This window comes from Apteryx mantelli, chromosome 2 (assembly GCF_036417845.1).
Source record: "Apteryx mantelli isolate bAptMan1 chromosome 2, bAptMan1.hap1, whole genome shotgun sequence".
Classification (NCBI taxonomy): domain Eukaryota; kingdom Metazoa; phylum Chordata; class Aves; order Apterygiformes; family Apterygidae; genus Apteryx; species Apteryx mantelli.
Window position 1 is genome coordinate 121,241,938 of NC_089979.1, and position 16,352 is coordinate 121,258,289.

General features: G+C 39.2%; 1 protein-coding gene across 4 annotated transcripts in view; it reads left to right on the forward strand.

Moving 5' to 3' along the window:
- Positions 1–16,352, forward strand: part of CPNE4 (copine 4) — a 233,255-nt gene that overhangs the window by 26,230 nt on the left and 190,673 nt on the right. For 2 of the 4 annotated variants that reach the window (XM_067291399.1, XM_067291401.1), the window contains exon 2: positions 12,714–12,782. The exons of the other annotated variants lie outside the window; for them this stretch is intronic. In XM_067291399.1, the coding sequence (XP_067147500.1) occupies positions 12,743–12,782 (40 nt within the window). In that variant the 5' untranslated portion in view covers positions 12,714–12,742. The remainder of the gene's footprint in view (positions 1–12,713; positions 12,783–16,352) is intronic. 4 annotated transcript variants of the gene reach the window in all.

Genomic DNA, 16,352 nt, shown 5'->3' on the forward strand with positions numbered 1-16,352 from the left:
AGGAGCCAGGGCAATAATTTATGCCTAAAGGATTTGTTGATCTAAGTGGTTCTTGATGGAGTGTAGAAAATCCCGAAGGTTATTTAGCTAAACACAAACAGCATGAAGGGCAAAGTTCTCCGGGAGAAGAATGTGTCTAGATGAATTTGCCTACCAACTAACGATATTTTCCTTTATTTTAAAATGTAGTTTATGGAAGGGTTATCTTTCTTGACTCCTTGTGATCAATAGGAAGACAGCTAGCTAGCGGTGCTGCTTTCTCCCTGTTGGGAGATCCCATACTCACAGATATGACTATAGTCACTTGTGCATTTGTGATCTTGCTTATTTGAGTGTTAGTAGGAATGAACCGGACAGACACAGGTAAGCATGGATAGATGTAGAGTGCAACAAGTCATGTAGCTCATATTTTCCATGCCCTTTCCACCATGAATTGCATTAATCATGTGTTTCAGTTCTGATAGTTATAGGACTATATCAAGCCAAACCTAATTATTTAAGGGGTTGACTGTCTCTGTGTGATGTGACCTTGCATAATAGCTGTGCATGATGGGGAATGAAATGGCTGATTTCTTACAGATGAGAGTGGGAAAGGAGAAAGGGAGGGGAAAAAAAAAGGCCGCAGGTTTGTAACTAGAAAGTGTTATTTCAGGCAGAGACTAGAACTGTAAAAAGCTTAGTAATAAAGAATACACAAATGGCTTTCCCAGCCTCGTCTTTCAACAGTAGCGAACCAAAAAAATAAGCAGCACCAATCCATTTTCATAAAGAGGAGGGGAGTAAGGTGAGGAAGAGTGTGGTCTTTTGAGTTGTCATCTTTTGAGTTATTTGCTATTCAGGGATGTGAGCTTCTTGGATGTCAGGTGATATACAGTTGAGGTTCTTGGGCATCCAGGGATGTATGATTAAGAAGTTTAGATACAGCTTGGCCTTCTGAGCATGGTGATTTAAATGAGCTCACACCTTTGGGTAGCCTGTTTCAGCCTCTTAGAACAAAATATAATGTACTTATTTAAATACAAAGAAACATGCATAGTCTCCGTTGATGACGGGTCCTAATTTTGATGATGCAGGGATAAGTACTTGCCAGTTTAGTACCAGGCAAGATAAGGTCAGACAACTGGCTAAGTCAGACTAGATTGAAATGTTTCCTGCTTTTCAGTAAATACTTGGTTTTGTTCTCGCAAAAGCTAATTCGCTGCTGGTTGTTAGTTAGGTAATATAGCTTTACAGATTGTTTGATATTTGTATTCGCTGTTGTGTGTTTGTATTGCAAAAAACCCACCAACATTGGAATGACAGAGTAGGGCAGAGTTCCTCCTGGTTGGGGTCTCTGGTATGTCAGCCTAGGAGTTTTCAGTGTCAGTGTGTATGAGGGGTAATTTCAAAGGTTTCTTGCCTTTAAATTATTTTAAATGAAGACTAGTATTTCCTGAAAATATATCACTGCAAATGGAGTGATTGAAATATAAATTTTTTTTATAGCAAGAATTTAAATGCCTGAATACCAGGTGAGAAATAGACTGGTATTTGGGCACAATGTTTTGAATTTTCATGCACTCAAAAAAAAAAGTTTTATGGCTTTTTATCCTTTGTTAGGCTAAATTTATTCTAATCAGAAATATATATATATTTTTATGGTTTTTGAGGAAACATTTTTCTGCTGCTTTTTTGGGCAGGAAAACTTAAATGCAGACTTTTGCATAATTCTAAGGATAGTATTAACTCTCTATTTGTAGATGGGGAGAATAAAATTAAATTTTGATGGCCTGGAGCTTTTATCCTGCTGTTAGGGAAGTTTGAGACTGTTGTTTTGAGAAGAATACAAAACAAACAGAGAAGGAAGAAATTTCAAAAGTAAGAAATCAAAGATGAGAATACTGGAGATAAGGCTATAGAAAATATAGCTTCTGCTCTGGGCTGATTTTTGGTTATTGCTTTTACTACTGAGGAAAGGCAAGGCCAGCATATATGAGTCAGTGAGGGTTCTGGCAAGTTTACAAATTATGACCTATCTAGTAAATAACAAAACCATGACATTGTTAACAAACATTGATACAGGTGAATAAAGGCTCTTAGTTTCCAAACATCTTTTGGCTTTCCTAAACAATTTTATGTAATGGGCAGATTTGAAGTGCTTTCATCTGGGGCATCAGGCTGAAGATGAGACACTATTTTTTTTTCCTAGAAAACTGCTGAGTTCTCAAAGTAGTCTGTCCAGTGCAATAAGAAGTGCTAATTGTGAAGGGCAGCAGATGCAGAAAGATAATCTGAGAAACAAGAAAGATTAATAGCTTTACAATTGCACAGCAATTTTATTTAAAGTTTTAATTTTAAAATATTGCAGAGAAATAATCCATTTGAAACACTTGGAAGGTAAAAGCAAGTTTAAATATATCACTTTCTCAGTGCAATCTTTGAACAAAATCCATAGTGGTGGAAAAAAAAAAATCTTCAGATACCATATGTCTGAGTTAAATATGTTCATTGACTGAAAGGAGTTTTTCAGGAACTCCAGAAATACAAAGGAGTAAAAGCATTTTTAAACAAATAATGTAAACATCTTCCTTATTTATCACTGTGTTCTAAGAAGCCACCTTTCTCCTCAGAAGCATCATTAAAACAACCCAAACTAAATCCACATTTATTTGTTTTACCTTTCCTGAGTGTCCATTAAAGGAATGCATGGGAAGTACTACACCCCCATAGAAGATGTTGTCTCTGTATTAATAGTTACTATGTAGGATATGTGTTAATGAGAGGTGTTCAGAGCTTGCAGTTTTGTTTGACCAACCAAAGCTGTGATGCATTACAAATGGCATCCTGTAAACAGCTTCATACGTGCAGCTCTCAGTTGGTACATGCTGTTTAAGGTATCTATGGTCTTCTAAACCCTGTTTTCTGCCCATAACATGCAGGAAATAGCAGTGATCCTTTTCCTTCTTTATCCTAAATTGCTTTAACTGAGTTAACCAGACATGTTATTCTGATATACATCTGCTGAGTAGATTCAAGTCAGTGGAGTCCCAGGGAGCTCTGAAAGGATCTGAGGATGAGGTTTGTTCAGTCTTGAGAGGAGAAAGCAAAAGGGAGGTGAGGGGGTATCTTACTGCTGTCATCAGTCACGTAATGCGAAGGTATAGAGAAGGAGGAGCCAGACTCTTCTTGGAAGTACAGTGATAAAATCAGTGGTAACAGACACAAGTTGCAAAAAGGGAAATTCCAGTAAGTTCTTCACAGGGAGAGTGGTCAAACAGGGGAGCAGAGGCCCAGAGAGGCTGTGGGATCTCCATCCTTGGAGATATTCAGAACTCAGCTGGACAGCGTCTTGAGCAGTCTGCTCTAACCGGACCTGCTTTGCTAACTAGGAATTGGAATAGAGGCCTCCAGAGGTCCCTTCTGACCTAAATTACTTTATGACTATGGGACAATTTCTATGCATTAAGTGTATAGAAGATCTAGTGCAATAGTTTGGACTCTTTCCAAGAAGGTGGTAGATAAACAGTACTATGTCAGGTGTCATTGGTTTCAAGTAAAGAGTTCCTTTGGGATATAACTGACTAACATGATGTAGGTATATTCAGGCTGTTCTGAGATTTATCTTAGAAAACTTGTCTCACGTAGAAATGTTACCTTGATACAAACCTAAAGTCGAAAAGATAGTAGTAAAGTACTCAGCACAGATGGAGAGAATATAAACTGCTCAGAAGCTGAAGAAGAGGGGGAATGGAAAAAGCAAGTTGAAACTCCATATCTGAAGTAGTAGCTAAATAAAAAAAAAATTGCTGCAGTAATCACTTGACTGCAACAGTTCTCTTAATGTGCTGCGAAGTGCCCATGTTCCCGACAAGGGAAAATTAAGATCCTGCACAAAGGATAATTTAGCTAGGAAATTTATTTTCATGCCAGGTTTTCTAGCTTGTGCTAAGTCTTATGATAAGAAGTAGAATTTTCCTCCTGTAAGTATTAAATCTTTGTACTCTCTCTACCTTCAATTAAGTTAATGTTTAATATGTCCCTTTTTATGTGCTTCATTTAATAACATATTACACAAGTGAATCATCTGAAGAATTCTTCAGTGAAGTACAGAAATGATTTTCATATAACACATCGGCAGATTACTTTGATGTATTACTCTAACTTAATATTCCGTTTTGGTCTTTGTTGATGTATTTACTCCAAAGTTGAAGCAATTTAAAATATTGATGTGATTGCATATTCAGTCTCATTATAGACTTGGTGCAGCAGCAGTTGAACATCTGGTTATTGTATAACCTAATTCTTGCAGAGATAGAAGTAATAAGTAAAATTTGCATCTTTGCTCCACAGCATAAAGAATGTCATACATCATTCACCAGGTCAGATCTGAATTGCTGTCATGTTTGTAATTGGCAGACAGTGCTTATGACTGATGAAATAACAAGAGGGTACAGAAAGGGCAGATGTTTTCAAAAGGTTTTAGAACTCTTTAGTACATCTTTCCATAGGTGCCCAGGGCTGGATTTGAATTGCACAGATCTATCTGAAGAAGAAAGGGAGGGAAATGTTTACTAGGTTATTGAAGCATTTAAAGATCTATTATTGAGAATGCACTTTTGATACTGTGGTGATATGAATTTATGACGAACCATGCTCTTGAGCTTTCATCTGGGTTGTTTGGGTTTTTTTTTCCTCCCCTTCGAGCAGCTTTGCCTATTGAGAGTGCTGGCAACAGACAAGAAAATAAAACTAGATCTTCTGCTAGCATAGGTGAACTTGAGGAAACAAAGAGAAAATTGAGACCTTGGGTTGCATACTTATAAAAGCCTTTCAAATATCTTCTGTCTGGATTCCCCTCACACTTGTTTGATTTATGAATATGCTTCAGTTTACACAAGTAGTTATGTGAAATTATGACAACACCATTCTTGAAAAGCCATGAAAAAAATCTCTCTCTGACCATTGGGCCTATCTGCACTGGATCAATGCAAATCAGGGGTAAGACATTAACACAGAGCAAGTTTTAAATATCTTGACTATTTGGAGTATTCAAAGAACAATCTGGATGTCACATCAATGTTCGTACAGTGATATTTTGGTTACTGTCAATATGCACATTGGCTAATTCTAGAAATAGATAATGTGTAGTGCCTGATGGCTTTTCTTTTAGTTTTAAAGTTAAACACCAGATATAAATACTTAAACAGGGAAGAGATTGCTTTGTGCTCTTAGCAGTGATCAGGTTGTGGCATGTTCTCAATTTTGTGTTTTCTTTAGTTCTTGGCAGCTCTTGTGGGTGCTTAGAGCTCAGTTTAGTCATCACAAGTTCTTTTTTGTGTCATAGGATGTCTACCAGGACTTCTCCATGGGCTTCTACTCTTCTCCAGCATGTCTTTGGAAATGTCAATCTCTCTGTGAGCATAACAATTCTGGGCAGGCTTGTTTCTGTTTTTTTGGGAATGAGAACAAGAATGTGTTGGTAGATGTTCCTCTCAGTCAGGTGCAGGGCATGCAGCACATGTGGAGGGAGTGGCAGGCACAACCAAATGTTGCAGTTTGGCTTTGCACCTTTATTTTTTCCAGAACTCTAAGCATCACTTGTAAGTGAAGTGCTGACAGCTCTCTTACTTAGGCTTATAGAGCTTGTAACTATTTTTGATGTTTCAAACAAGCAGCAACTTGGACATCCACCTATGGTTGAGCTCAAGTAAAATGCTTGTTTTCTTTCCTCCGTCCTTTGCTTATGCTACTGCAGCTTATCCTTACAGTCAAGATTGTCGTCTTTCCATATTCACCTGGTGAATGTGGACTAATCATGGTGGTCTGCTTTGCTATTCCTTGTCTGTGTAGTCTCCCTGATGTTTTGCAATTATTGTGTGTGTGTGTGTGTGTGTGTGTGTGTGTGTGCGTGTGTGTGCTTATCAACAGTATAGGAAAGTTGATACATTTCTGTTTGGAGATGAATCATATTTGTCCTTTCTCCATGGAAAGCTCAGGATTTTATGTATTAGGATATATTCTTCAGAGCTCATATAGTGTTCTGCTCTCTGTTTCTCAGAGTATGTTTTCACTGCAAAATATTTACTGAGCATCCCCAGTGCTCTTGCTGTATTGTGCAGAATTCATTCTGTGTTTAACAAAGAGCAAAGAATCCAGTGGAATTAGTGTCCAGAGCGGTGAGTGCAGTCATCTCAGTGAAATGTAAGCATGTATAGAAGGATCCTTTTCCTATCAGCTGGTTGAAAATAACATTCACTTTTAAACTAAATTTACGCACACTTTGGGCTCTCTTACTGTTTTGTCAGTGCAGGAGAAAATGTCTTGGTGATTTTAAAGAGTATATATTCTTTCTTTTCAAGGAACATTGTTTTGTTACAGTAAATAACTTAAACTCCTCAAATGCATTTCATGGAAAGTACAGACTTAAAAATATTAGAGCCCAGCAGCTCCACAACACAATGCGCAATGTTACCTGTTCCCTTAGAAATAAAGATAAATCCTTGAATGAAATTCAGTGGGCTTTATCTGATTTGTAATGGATCCTTTTACATTATTTTCCCTCTTGTGCTTATACAAAAGAATGTTTTGAACAACTAAAGACTGGTTGCCAGTTGAAATTTTCTATCCTTAGACTTTCTACAATAGCAGATGAATGAGTTTCTACAAAGCAGCTGTGGTGGGGAATTATCAGTTTTACAGGCTTGGAGATAAAACCCAGGAATGCCTTTAAACTTTCAGTCTATAGAGCACCATGTCTTAGATAATCTGACCATTGCAATTATTGTGAAGTAGGAACATCTGGCTGGGATTTCAACACCAGCCTCTTGCATCTCTTCTCAGTTTAGTGCCATCACTTTGGGGTTAACAGGACTGCTTTCTCACTGTTATTTTAACTAGCAGCTGCAGTGGGTGACTCACTTTATAAATTTGTCCTTTAAAGACAGATGAATGTAGGTGAAGTCCTGTGCAGTATGCGCCCAAATCTTAGAGGTATTGTTTGCCTAATGTGAACTTCATGAAATGATCTCCTACCTGGTAGTGTTGCCAAGATCAGCAATTTTTATGCTCGCTCTTGTGTGGCTGTTGGCGGTGGAACTTCTGTCAATAATGATGACAAAACTCCTTACTGGATTTTACTTTATTTCTGTGTCCATTATTTAGGAACTGAGAAACGCAGCCCCACATACCCCCAACCCATGCACACACAAGAACTCAGAAACTCCATAATAACCAGCAGAGCTGAATTATTTCACCCTTTTGTTGTCAGTATATGCTAACTGAGTTGGTTGGTGACATTCAGATTTCACCAGGAAAGCGTAGTTGCTGTGTATGTTCGTAGGTTCCTTTCAGAACTTAAGAGACAATCCTGCTACGGGGAAAAAAAATTAAAAAGACATTGCAAGTACCTTATTTTCTTCTCATCTCTATCTGTACTAGTAGTTGGCAACAGTGATGTTTCTCATGTCCCGAGAAATCTAGAGGGAGAGAAATATTTGAAAACTCCTGGTGACTTGGGTTCCTAGAACTTGTTTTCAAAACTGACATTAAGCCAAAACCTTGGCACTGTGTTGTGAGTAAGTAGCTCCACTATAACATATTGCTAACAAAGCTGTGTTGCTTCCACAGCCCATGTTAGAATCTGTATGAGGCTGCATTGTGCATCTCAACACGTTACAGAGCTACCACTGCCAGGTCCTAGGGCACTGTTACTGCAGAGTGCGGACACCCTAGCACAGAAATGGAGAGTCGCTGGCACCAGTGGTAGGTTTCGTACTGCAGAAATTTGAGCTGGCAACATACTGCAATTCTTCTACAAATTGATTTGAAACCAAAAATAGCTATCAGCTTTTTAGGAGACCGAGTCTACAGCAGTATGGCAGTACTGAGATTGTGAAGCACTCCTAGGGGACACAGATAAAGCTCCATAGTGGACAGTCAGACAAACCTAGTGGAAACAAATCTAGAAAAGAAATGAACCCTTCAAATAAAAGTGCAATTTGGCTGGTAGAGCTGCTTCTACTTAGGGTTTTCTTGTGCCCGCAGTTGGAGCTGCTGTACGTTTGTATCCCCAGCCAATTTAACTGCAACAGTGGCAGTGCGTGCTTGGCTTAAGTCATGTGGTTGACTCTAGTCAATAGGCAAAGCAGACCATTGCCCAAGACAGTAGCCCTCTTGGGGCAAGCAGGCAGGCTGCTTTTTGGGTATTGGGGTCCTGGGGAGCCATAGGAGTTTTGGTTCTTGCTGAAAGAGGGGGCAAGCATGTTCGAGGAGCAACTACTGTGAAGTGAGAGAGAGGGAGTGACTCCTCACAACAGTATCGGTCACTTTTTCCCTGGCTGCTCTCCTACCTGACAGTCAGAGCAAACTTGACTTTCAGATGCTGTCCTGGTTTTAGGCTGAGCTTGGTCTCAGGAATGTTCTTCAGTAGCTGACAAAATTCAGTTTTTGCTCACATTGCTAAGAGGTCTTGAGCAAACTCTCTGTAACTCTACTTACTGTTGGCATTGCAAATGCAGAAGCTGAATGATAAATTGGAAGTTCTTCCTCAGTTTCGTTCTTGATGTGTTCCTATCTTTGCATTAGCAGCAGAAAACAGCTTCTCTTCTAGGATCATTTTTATGCTGCAGGAAAAGCCGTTATAGCCATCTGTTGAGTAAAATGAGCAGTTTGCAATATGTTATGTTGGTAAATGGATAAAATTCCAAGCATTATATGTGTTTACATACATACTTCAGTGTAATTGAGTATAACTGAGGAATGCAAATGGCTTTTTCATTTCCCTGTAGCTGGTAGTCACTGTGTCTTTGCAAAGTGAATAGTAGGGTATTATCATTTCATGATGATGTGGATGTAGATATAGATGATGATGTGAAGATTAACACAGTAAAGTATTGGACTCTTAATCTTTCTTGTTGTTCAGAACTGGTTAGATTTTTAAAACAATTATTTTGGCCCAAATATATTCTGAAGGCTCTCACCTGGGAAGGTTTGATGGCAGAATTGTGACTGCCACACCTCAGAGTGCTGGGATCATTCGATTTTTGTCTCAGCTTTATCTGTCTTGGAAAGTACGGTGGAATAGAAGAGCGTGATTCAGCTTTATTTAAGATTCTCAGATAAGTAACTGAACTACAGGCTTCAGAGTTTGTCTTATTAAGACAAACACTCTTTTGTTTTGTTTTCCCTTCAATAACTGATTTCTAAAAGGAGAAAACACATATTCCTTATAGTGGATAAATTTTTTTATTCCTGTATTTTATTTGATAATTGCTCAGCACAAGCAGCGAACTGAAATGGGAAAAGTTTAAGAACATCTTAATGGCTTTTAGTGAGAAGCAGTCAAATATATGTCACATACCAGAATAGTGTTAAGTTGTTGATAGAGATTCAATTACATTTTAGTGACTTACAGGGCTTACGTATCACTTAGCTTCAGGTGTGGTATGTGAATCCATGTTTGCAGTTTAGACCCTGTGTTTCCATATAATTTATTTTTTTGTGAAACTGTGCAGTCATACTGAGGAAACACTCTTGAATATGGTCTTTTTGCTGGGTCCAATGGTCATGAACTTTTCTGTATAGCAATACCTTGTCCCTGTGCTTACAGCTACCTCTGTAAAAATCATCTAAATAGCAGTACAGCAGGCTCCTGAGACCTAATAGGCCACGCTAGTACACATATCATTTACTTATTTGGCAGCCTGAATTTTACTGGAGATTCTTGTTATTCAGTACTGTTCATAAATCCTCAGCTCTTGGAAACATGTTATTATAATATGAACTTTGGCATTTCTTTCCTTACTTTTTTTAAAATACATTTTTAACATTTATGGCTGTGAGAAAAGGGTCTAGAATATCAACTCTAATGGCTTTGAAAATAGAAGTGAAGTTAAAAACTCATTTTGTTTTATGTTTTTTTAAACAAATCATTTCTATACTTCACTGAAGAATTCTTCAAATGATTCACTTGTGTAATATGTTATTAAATGAAGCGCATAAAAAGGGACATATTAAACATTAACTTAATTGAAGGTAGAGAGAGTACAAGTGATCAGGAGTAGTCAGCATGGCTTCACCAAGGGGAAATCATGCTTAACCAATCTGATAGCCTTCTCTGATGGAATGACTGGCTGGGTAGATGAGGGGAGAGCAGTGGATGTTGTCTACCTTGACTTCAGCAAGGCTTTTGACACTGTCTCCCGTAACATCCTCATAGACAAGCTCAGGAAGTGTGGGCTAGATGAGTGGACAGTGAGGTGGATTGAGAACTGGTTGAATGGCAGAGCTCAGAGAGTTGTGATCAGCGGTGCAGTCTAGTTGGCGGCCTGTAGCTAGCGGTGTCCCCCAGGGGTCAGTACTGGGTCCAGTCTTGTTCAACTTCTTCATCAATGACCTGGATGAAGGGACAGAGTGCCCCCTCAGCAAGTTTGCTGATGATACAAAACTGGGAGGAGTGGAGGATACGCCAGAGGGCTGTGCTGCCATTCAGAGAGACCTGGACAAGCTGGAGAGGTGGGCGGAGAGGAACCTCATGAAGTTCAACAAAGGCAAGTGCAGGGTCCTGCACCTCGGGAGGAATAACCCCATGCACCAGGACAGGTTGGGGGCTGACCTGCTGGAAAGCAGCTCTGCGGAGAAGGACCTGGGAGTGCTGGTGGACACCAAGTTAAGCATGAGGCAGCAATGTGCCCTTGTGGCCAAGAAGGCCAATGGTATCCTGGGGTGCATCAGGAAGAGTGTTGCCAGCAGGTCGAGGGAGGTGATCCTGCCCCTCTACTCAGCCCTGGTGAGGCCACATCTGGAGTACTGTGTCCAGTTCTGGGCTCCCCAGTACAAGAGGGATGTGGCACTCCTGGAGCAAGTCCAGCGAAGGGCTACAAAGATGATTAGGGGACTGGAGCATCTCTCTTATGAGGAAAGACTGAGAGAGCTGGGCCTGTTTAGCCTGGAGAAGAGAAGGCTGAGAGGAGATCTTATCAACGTGTACAAGTATCTGAAGGGAGGGTGTCGAGAGGATGGGACCAGACTCTTTCCAGTGGTGCCCAGCGACAGGACGTGAGGCAACGGGCACAAACTGAAACACGGGAAATTCCATCTGAACATGAGGAAAAACTTTTTCACTGTGAGGGTGACAGAGCACTGGCATAGGTTGCCCAGAGAGGTGGTGGAGCCTCCTTCTCTGGAGATATTCAAAACATGCCTGGATGCCATCCTGTGCAATGTGCTCTAGGTGACCCTGCTTGAGCAGGAGGGTTGGACTAGATGATCTCCAGAGGTCCCTTCCAACCTCAGCGATTCTGTGTGTGAAAATATGCTAGCTTCATGATTTGGAAGAGGGAACACTGGAACTATTTAATGTTTTTTGCTTGGCAGTACTGAGTTTCAAGTGAAGGTTTTGGAGAGGCATATTTAAGGAAACAAGACTGAGGTTAAGGGGATGACAGTGGGACTAGCTGTTATAGTGTGTCAGTATATAGATAAGTCAGTCTGCTTTCTCTCTGGCTTCTACACTGTTCCCAATAAAATATACTCTGTTATCATATCAAGACACCACAATGTCCTAAAAGGTGTAATTCTATAAACACTACAAAATATCCACCCGTTACTTGCAAGCTTTCTGTAAACTAGTCTTGCAGACACCCTGTGAATGATACAAATCTAATGAATGTAAATAAAGCAGCCTTTGGTTAATTATATGAAAAATCTATACCGCTTGTCCACTCAGAAGTATCAGTACTACTTTCCAATCATGTAGGACTTTTTTGTCTGTGTTCATCCTCCTGGGAAGTTATTTTGATCTTCTCTATCTTTTCAGTCTTCTGTCTTTCATATTAATGAATTCTAGTTTTCTGTTCTCCAGCACATTACCACAATGTAAGAGGGAAGACAGTGGAAACTTTGAGGAGTAAGAGGTGACTGATGACATTAACTATATGATAAAGGAACAAGAGAGAATCTTAGATTTGCACTTATTGTAATAGAAAATATTTATTTTAGCTGCTGCCTCTGAACAATGCTTTGCGAACCATGTGAACTTGTTGCCTTCAATGGGACTACTCACAACATCCAGAACTGAGCACATTCAAACATCCCTCAGTGCTTCAGTTATTGTGGGTTTTTTTCCCTCCTTTAACTGAAATGAAGTTGTACGGTTGAGGCACACTTCTGTATGTTATTCTGTCATATATTAGATGGCTCAATTTCTTGCCAGTGACTTTCCCATATCCCCTTGTAACTTATCCAGCTGGTTCTATGATAACGAGTCCTTTTGAACTGTCAGTATGCCTATATTTCCATTTACGCTGCTGGCGCTTTGTGCTGAACCTTCTCCTCTTCTGTCCAACCAAATTACTTACACCATCAAATCTGTCTCTTTGTTCAAAATAACACTGCTGGAGATTCTCCAGATCTCCTTTTCTTTCTGAATTTATTATTATTGCTTATTTTGTGAATGAGGTCTTTCAAATTTGCATAGGTGTAACTTTAAATAATCCTCATTAATTGCTGTATGAGTCATAGAATCAAAAGGAAGGGGTAAAAATCATATTTTTCATTGCATGAGCTATTCTGTGGAAGCAGCTAGCTAACCTATGGACTTTTTGTTATATAGTAATTTATATTCAGATTAATTTTGACAGCTGGCATTTTGTCTTTATTAACTGTGATCATTTAAACTTCTGTAGCAATTTATATGGCAGTTGATGCTGACAAGAATTCATTTTTATTACTTTTAGGAGGAGAGTCTTATGCAGTGATTAGAGATATGGCTGATAATCGGGAGTCCGTGGGTTGGTCAAAGACAGGTAATTGAGTTATGTTTTTAAGATACTGATTGTTAGTGAGAAATAAGTTGGGTGAAACAGTTTCCAGAAGTGCACAGGGAAAGGCCAAGAGGCCATGGTCACAGCTGCAACACAGGAACTTTGACCAGACATATGGGGAAAAAAAAATCCTTCATAGTAAGGGTGGTCAAATAAGGTGGTGGGATCCAGAGGTGTTGTGGGATCTCCATCCCTGGAAATACTCAAAACTCAGCTGGACGCCCTGAGCGACTTGATCCGATGTTCAAGTTGCCCTGCTTTGAACAAGAGCCTGGACTAGGTGACCCTCAGAGCTTCCTTCTGACCTTTTTTTTTTTTTTTAATTTATTTTTTTAATCACATGAAAGCAGTTTAAGTCAACTTAGTGTTAATAAACTGTAGCTGACTATAAAGTAACCTGTGGCAGGGAACAACTTAAAAAAATAATAATAATAATTAAAAAAATATATATATATATATATATATATATATATATATATATAAAAGCATGATTGCTTGTGACAGATCATACCCTTCAGCTCCTTAAAGTTTAATTCCTGTCCAGACTAGAAAGGAAGCTGAACTGTTGAGCAGCTCAAGTATTTGCTGATATTTAAGCCAGTAATGGGAAAAGGCCTTAAAATACCTGTGCAGAAGAAACCAAAATACCTCAGTGTATCCTGACTTTAATGCCCTTGACATAACCTTCCTGAGTTACTGTCCATTGTTCTCTTCTTGCATGTAAGATTTCAGTCCAAATATCAGATTTTTCCAGAGTCTGATTCCTAACGCATGCTGAATAGAAGAGTGAAGTTTACCTATAGTAGAGCAAAACTGTGTTATCCTTAAAGCAGTTTAAGAAATTGCAAAGACAGACCCTTGGCAAAGAAATCACTATTTTATGTGATTTACATTTGAGGTGGATATAAAAAAAAATAATCTTAGGTCACTTTTGAGATCATCAGAAAATGTTACGGTGAAAAAAATCTTGCTTTACAGAGAAAGTGGAAGACAATGAACATTCAGAATCACTGATCAAACAAAGAAATTAATCACTGGCATATATTCTCAGTAAAGATGTCTGCTTTTTGTGCTGTTACTCTGGGCTCTTCCTTGCCTGAGGCCCTGTGCCAGCTAGGTGTCTTAGCAGGTTTGTGAGTAAGCTCATGGTATATTAATTTAATCAACTTGTTGAATCAGAACCTCATGAGCCTGTAGTCTGGTGCAATATGTCTTCCCACTTTTACGCATTTGCACAAAGCTTATTCTCTGACCACAAAGGTGAACGGGAAGGAATGGGCTTTGCTTTCCACAACCAAGGGAACCTTGATGAGTCAGCTGATAGAGTAATTCAGTGAGACTGGGAATTCCCAATCACATAAAGTTTCTTTAAAGAAAAATGATTGTTGATCTCAATTGGCAGTTATTCCCTAAAAGGGTAGTTGGCCTGTATTCTGCTGGAGGTGAGCAGGTAGCTAAACAGAGGAACCTTTTTAAACTTGTCCACCTGATCATCCAGCAGTCTCATTCTCTCTCTCTCTCTCTCTTTTTCTCTTTTTTTTTTTAATAAATCTTCCTGTTACTGTATTTTCTGTAACTTAGTTTTGCTTCATAATGGGAAACATGATAGAAGCACAGAAAATCTCCAGGACCTGAGAAACATATGTTGAAGCCAGTGGGTATGTTTAGTGAAGTATGGGTCGGGTCCCAAGAGACAGTTCTGACATGTTGGAACCCTCTATGCCTGATGATTATTTTTCATTACTGTGTTGCTAAATGATAAAACACATAGGGAAAAGATGTGCCTTTGGGGCTGGAAACCACCAAACAAAACCGCTTTATTGAAATCAGTGGGTTACTTTCCCACTGACTTCTGTGGATCTCAGATCAGACCCTGCAGAAAAGTTTAGTATATGCTTTTAGAAATTGCATTTTATTTATACAGATCCTCCTTACCAATTAAAGTTATTGATTACACCTAAAAAACAAATGTGACTACTTATACTTTTGATTTTGCTAGTTCTAACACAAATTGAGACTCTAGAAGAAAGCTAGAGAAAATTCTATTTCTAGTGCTACAAGAATTGCAATTCTTAATAGTGTAGAAAAGTGGTTTTCAATCTCTTTTGATCTGTGGAGCACTAAGTATTTTCCAGCAGAAGCTTGCAGTCCTAGTTTATGAATTTTAATCTGCTGACAGATATATCATATTTAATTTTACAAGACCATAAACCCTTGAAGATTCACAACTGTAAGTTCAAAGCCCTCTATTTAGAGAGTTCAGCTGCTCCTGTATTCTGAAGGCTGAATGTCTCTCCTGCATATAATTTATAAGTAGGGAGCAGTTAGTGCTACAACTTTCAATGCTTTTAGGTGTTGCCCTAATTTGGAGGGGTTTATTCACAGGTCTTATCTCATACAACCCTACCATTAGTATTTCCCACTGCTGAATAGACTGTGAATATCATTTAGCTATTCAGAAATGGAATTTTGGTGTTTACTAGTGCAGAAGCATACAGATGCTGTAGGCTCCTTTTAATTCCTTCATTTCCCTACCAGGGTGCCAGTAAAAAAAATGATTCAGATACAGCCCTCAACATATGGTGACAGGAAACCTCCAACCTCACAATCCATCTGCTTGTACTTTGATCTGGAGTACAGGTTTGTAAGTAACAAGCCCTGTTTCCAAATGCAGGATGCACTAGTGATTGTCTTTAATCGCAGCATCTTTCCCATTCCCTACCTATTTGTTGTATGAACTGAAGGCAAAGCTGAGTGGGCATGCTTCCCTGAGTCTTCACAAGAGGCTATAGTGAAGCTTGCAGCTACACTTTCTGAGGTCATGTGTATGTGTGTGTAGGAGAGCAAAATGATAGAGCAGGCAGGGGCAAATTTGAAATCTAGCTTCAGATAATTTTAGATTTATTTCATGGTGAGCCCAAGGAGCCTGCTTAGAATTCTGTGGTGAGGTTCTACAAACACTGATGTGGGCTACTGTTTTGTAACAAGGTGGATGGGATCACTTGTGTGGCCTGAATTCAAGACTCCTAGATCTCAGAGCAGAAGCACCTACTGTTTGTATTTCAGATCAGAGATCCTTACCTTTATAGGCATTGCAAGAGTCTGTTTTCTTAAGCCATTCACTCCCTGTGAGAGGAGAAAGAGGTAGTTGGCCAAGGTGTCATACTGGTTTTCAGTGTAATCCAGTTATTTAGTCAGGTCAGAAGTTTAGGCTACTGCTTATAATGAAATATCTAAGGATAAGAGCCCTTATAACTCCATTAGTTGCCATAAATACTTGGCACCATGGCTTTCTTTTGATTTTCTGTATGGTTTCAGAGTCAAGGGGCTGAAGTCACAGATTAGTACCCACCTGTGGTAAGCACAGGAGGGAAAAAAAAAAAATCAGAGAGGCCCTAAAAGGTTAACACTTTGATTCTCCTGCTTATTTATAGAATCACAGGTTACTTGAGATTGGAAGGGACCTCTGGAGATTGTCCAGTCGAACTCTCCTGCTGAAAGTAGGATCAAATAGAGCAGGTTGCTTAAGGCTGTGTCTAGTAGGGTATTGAG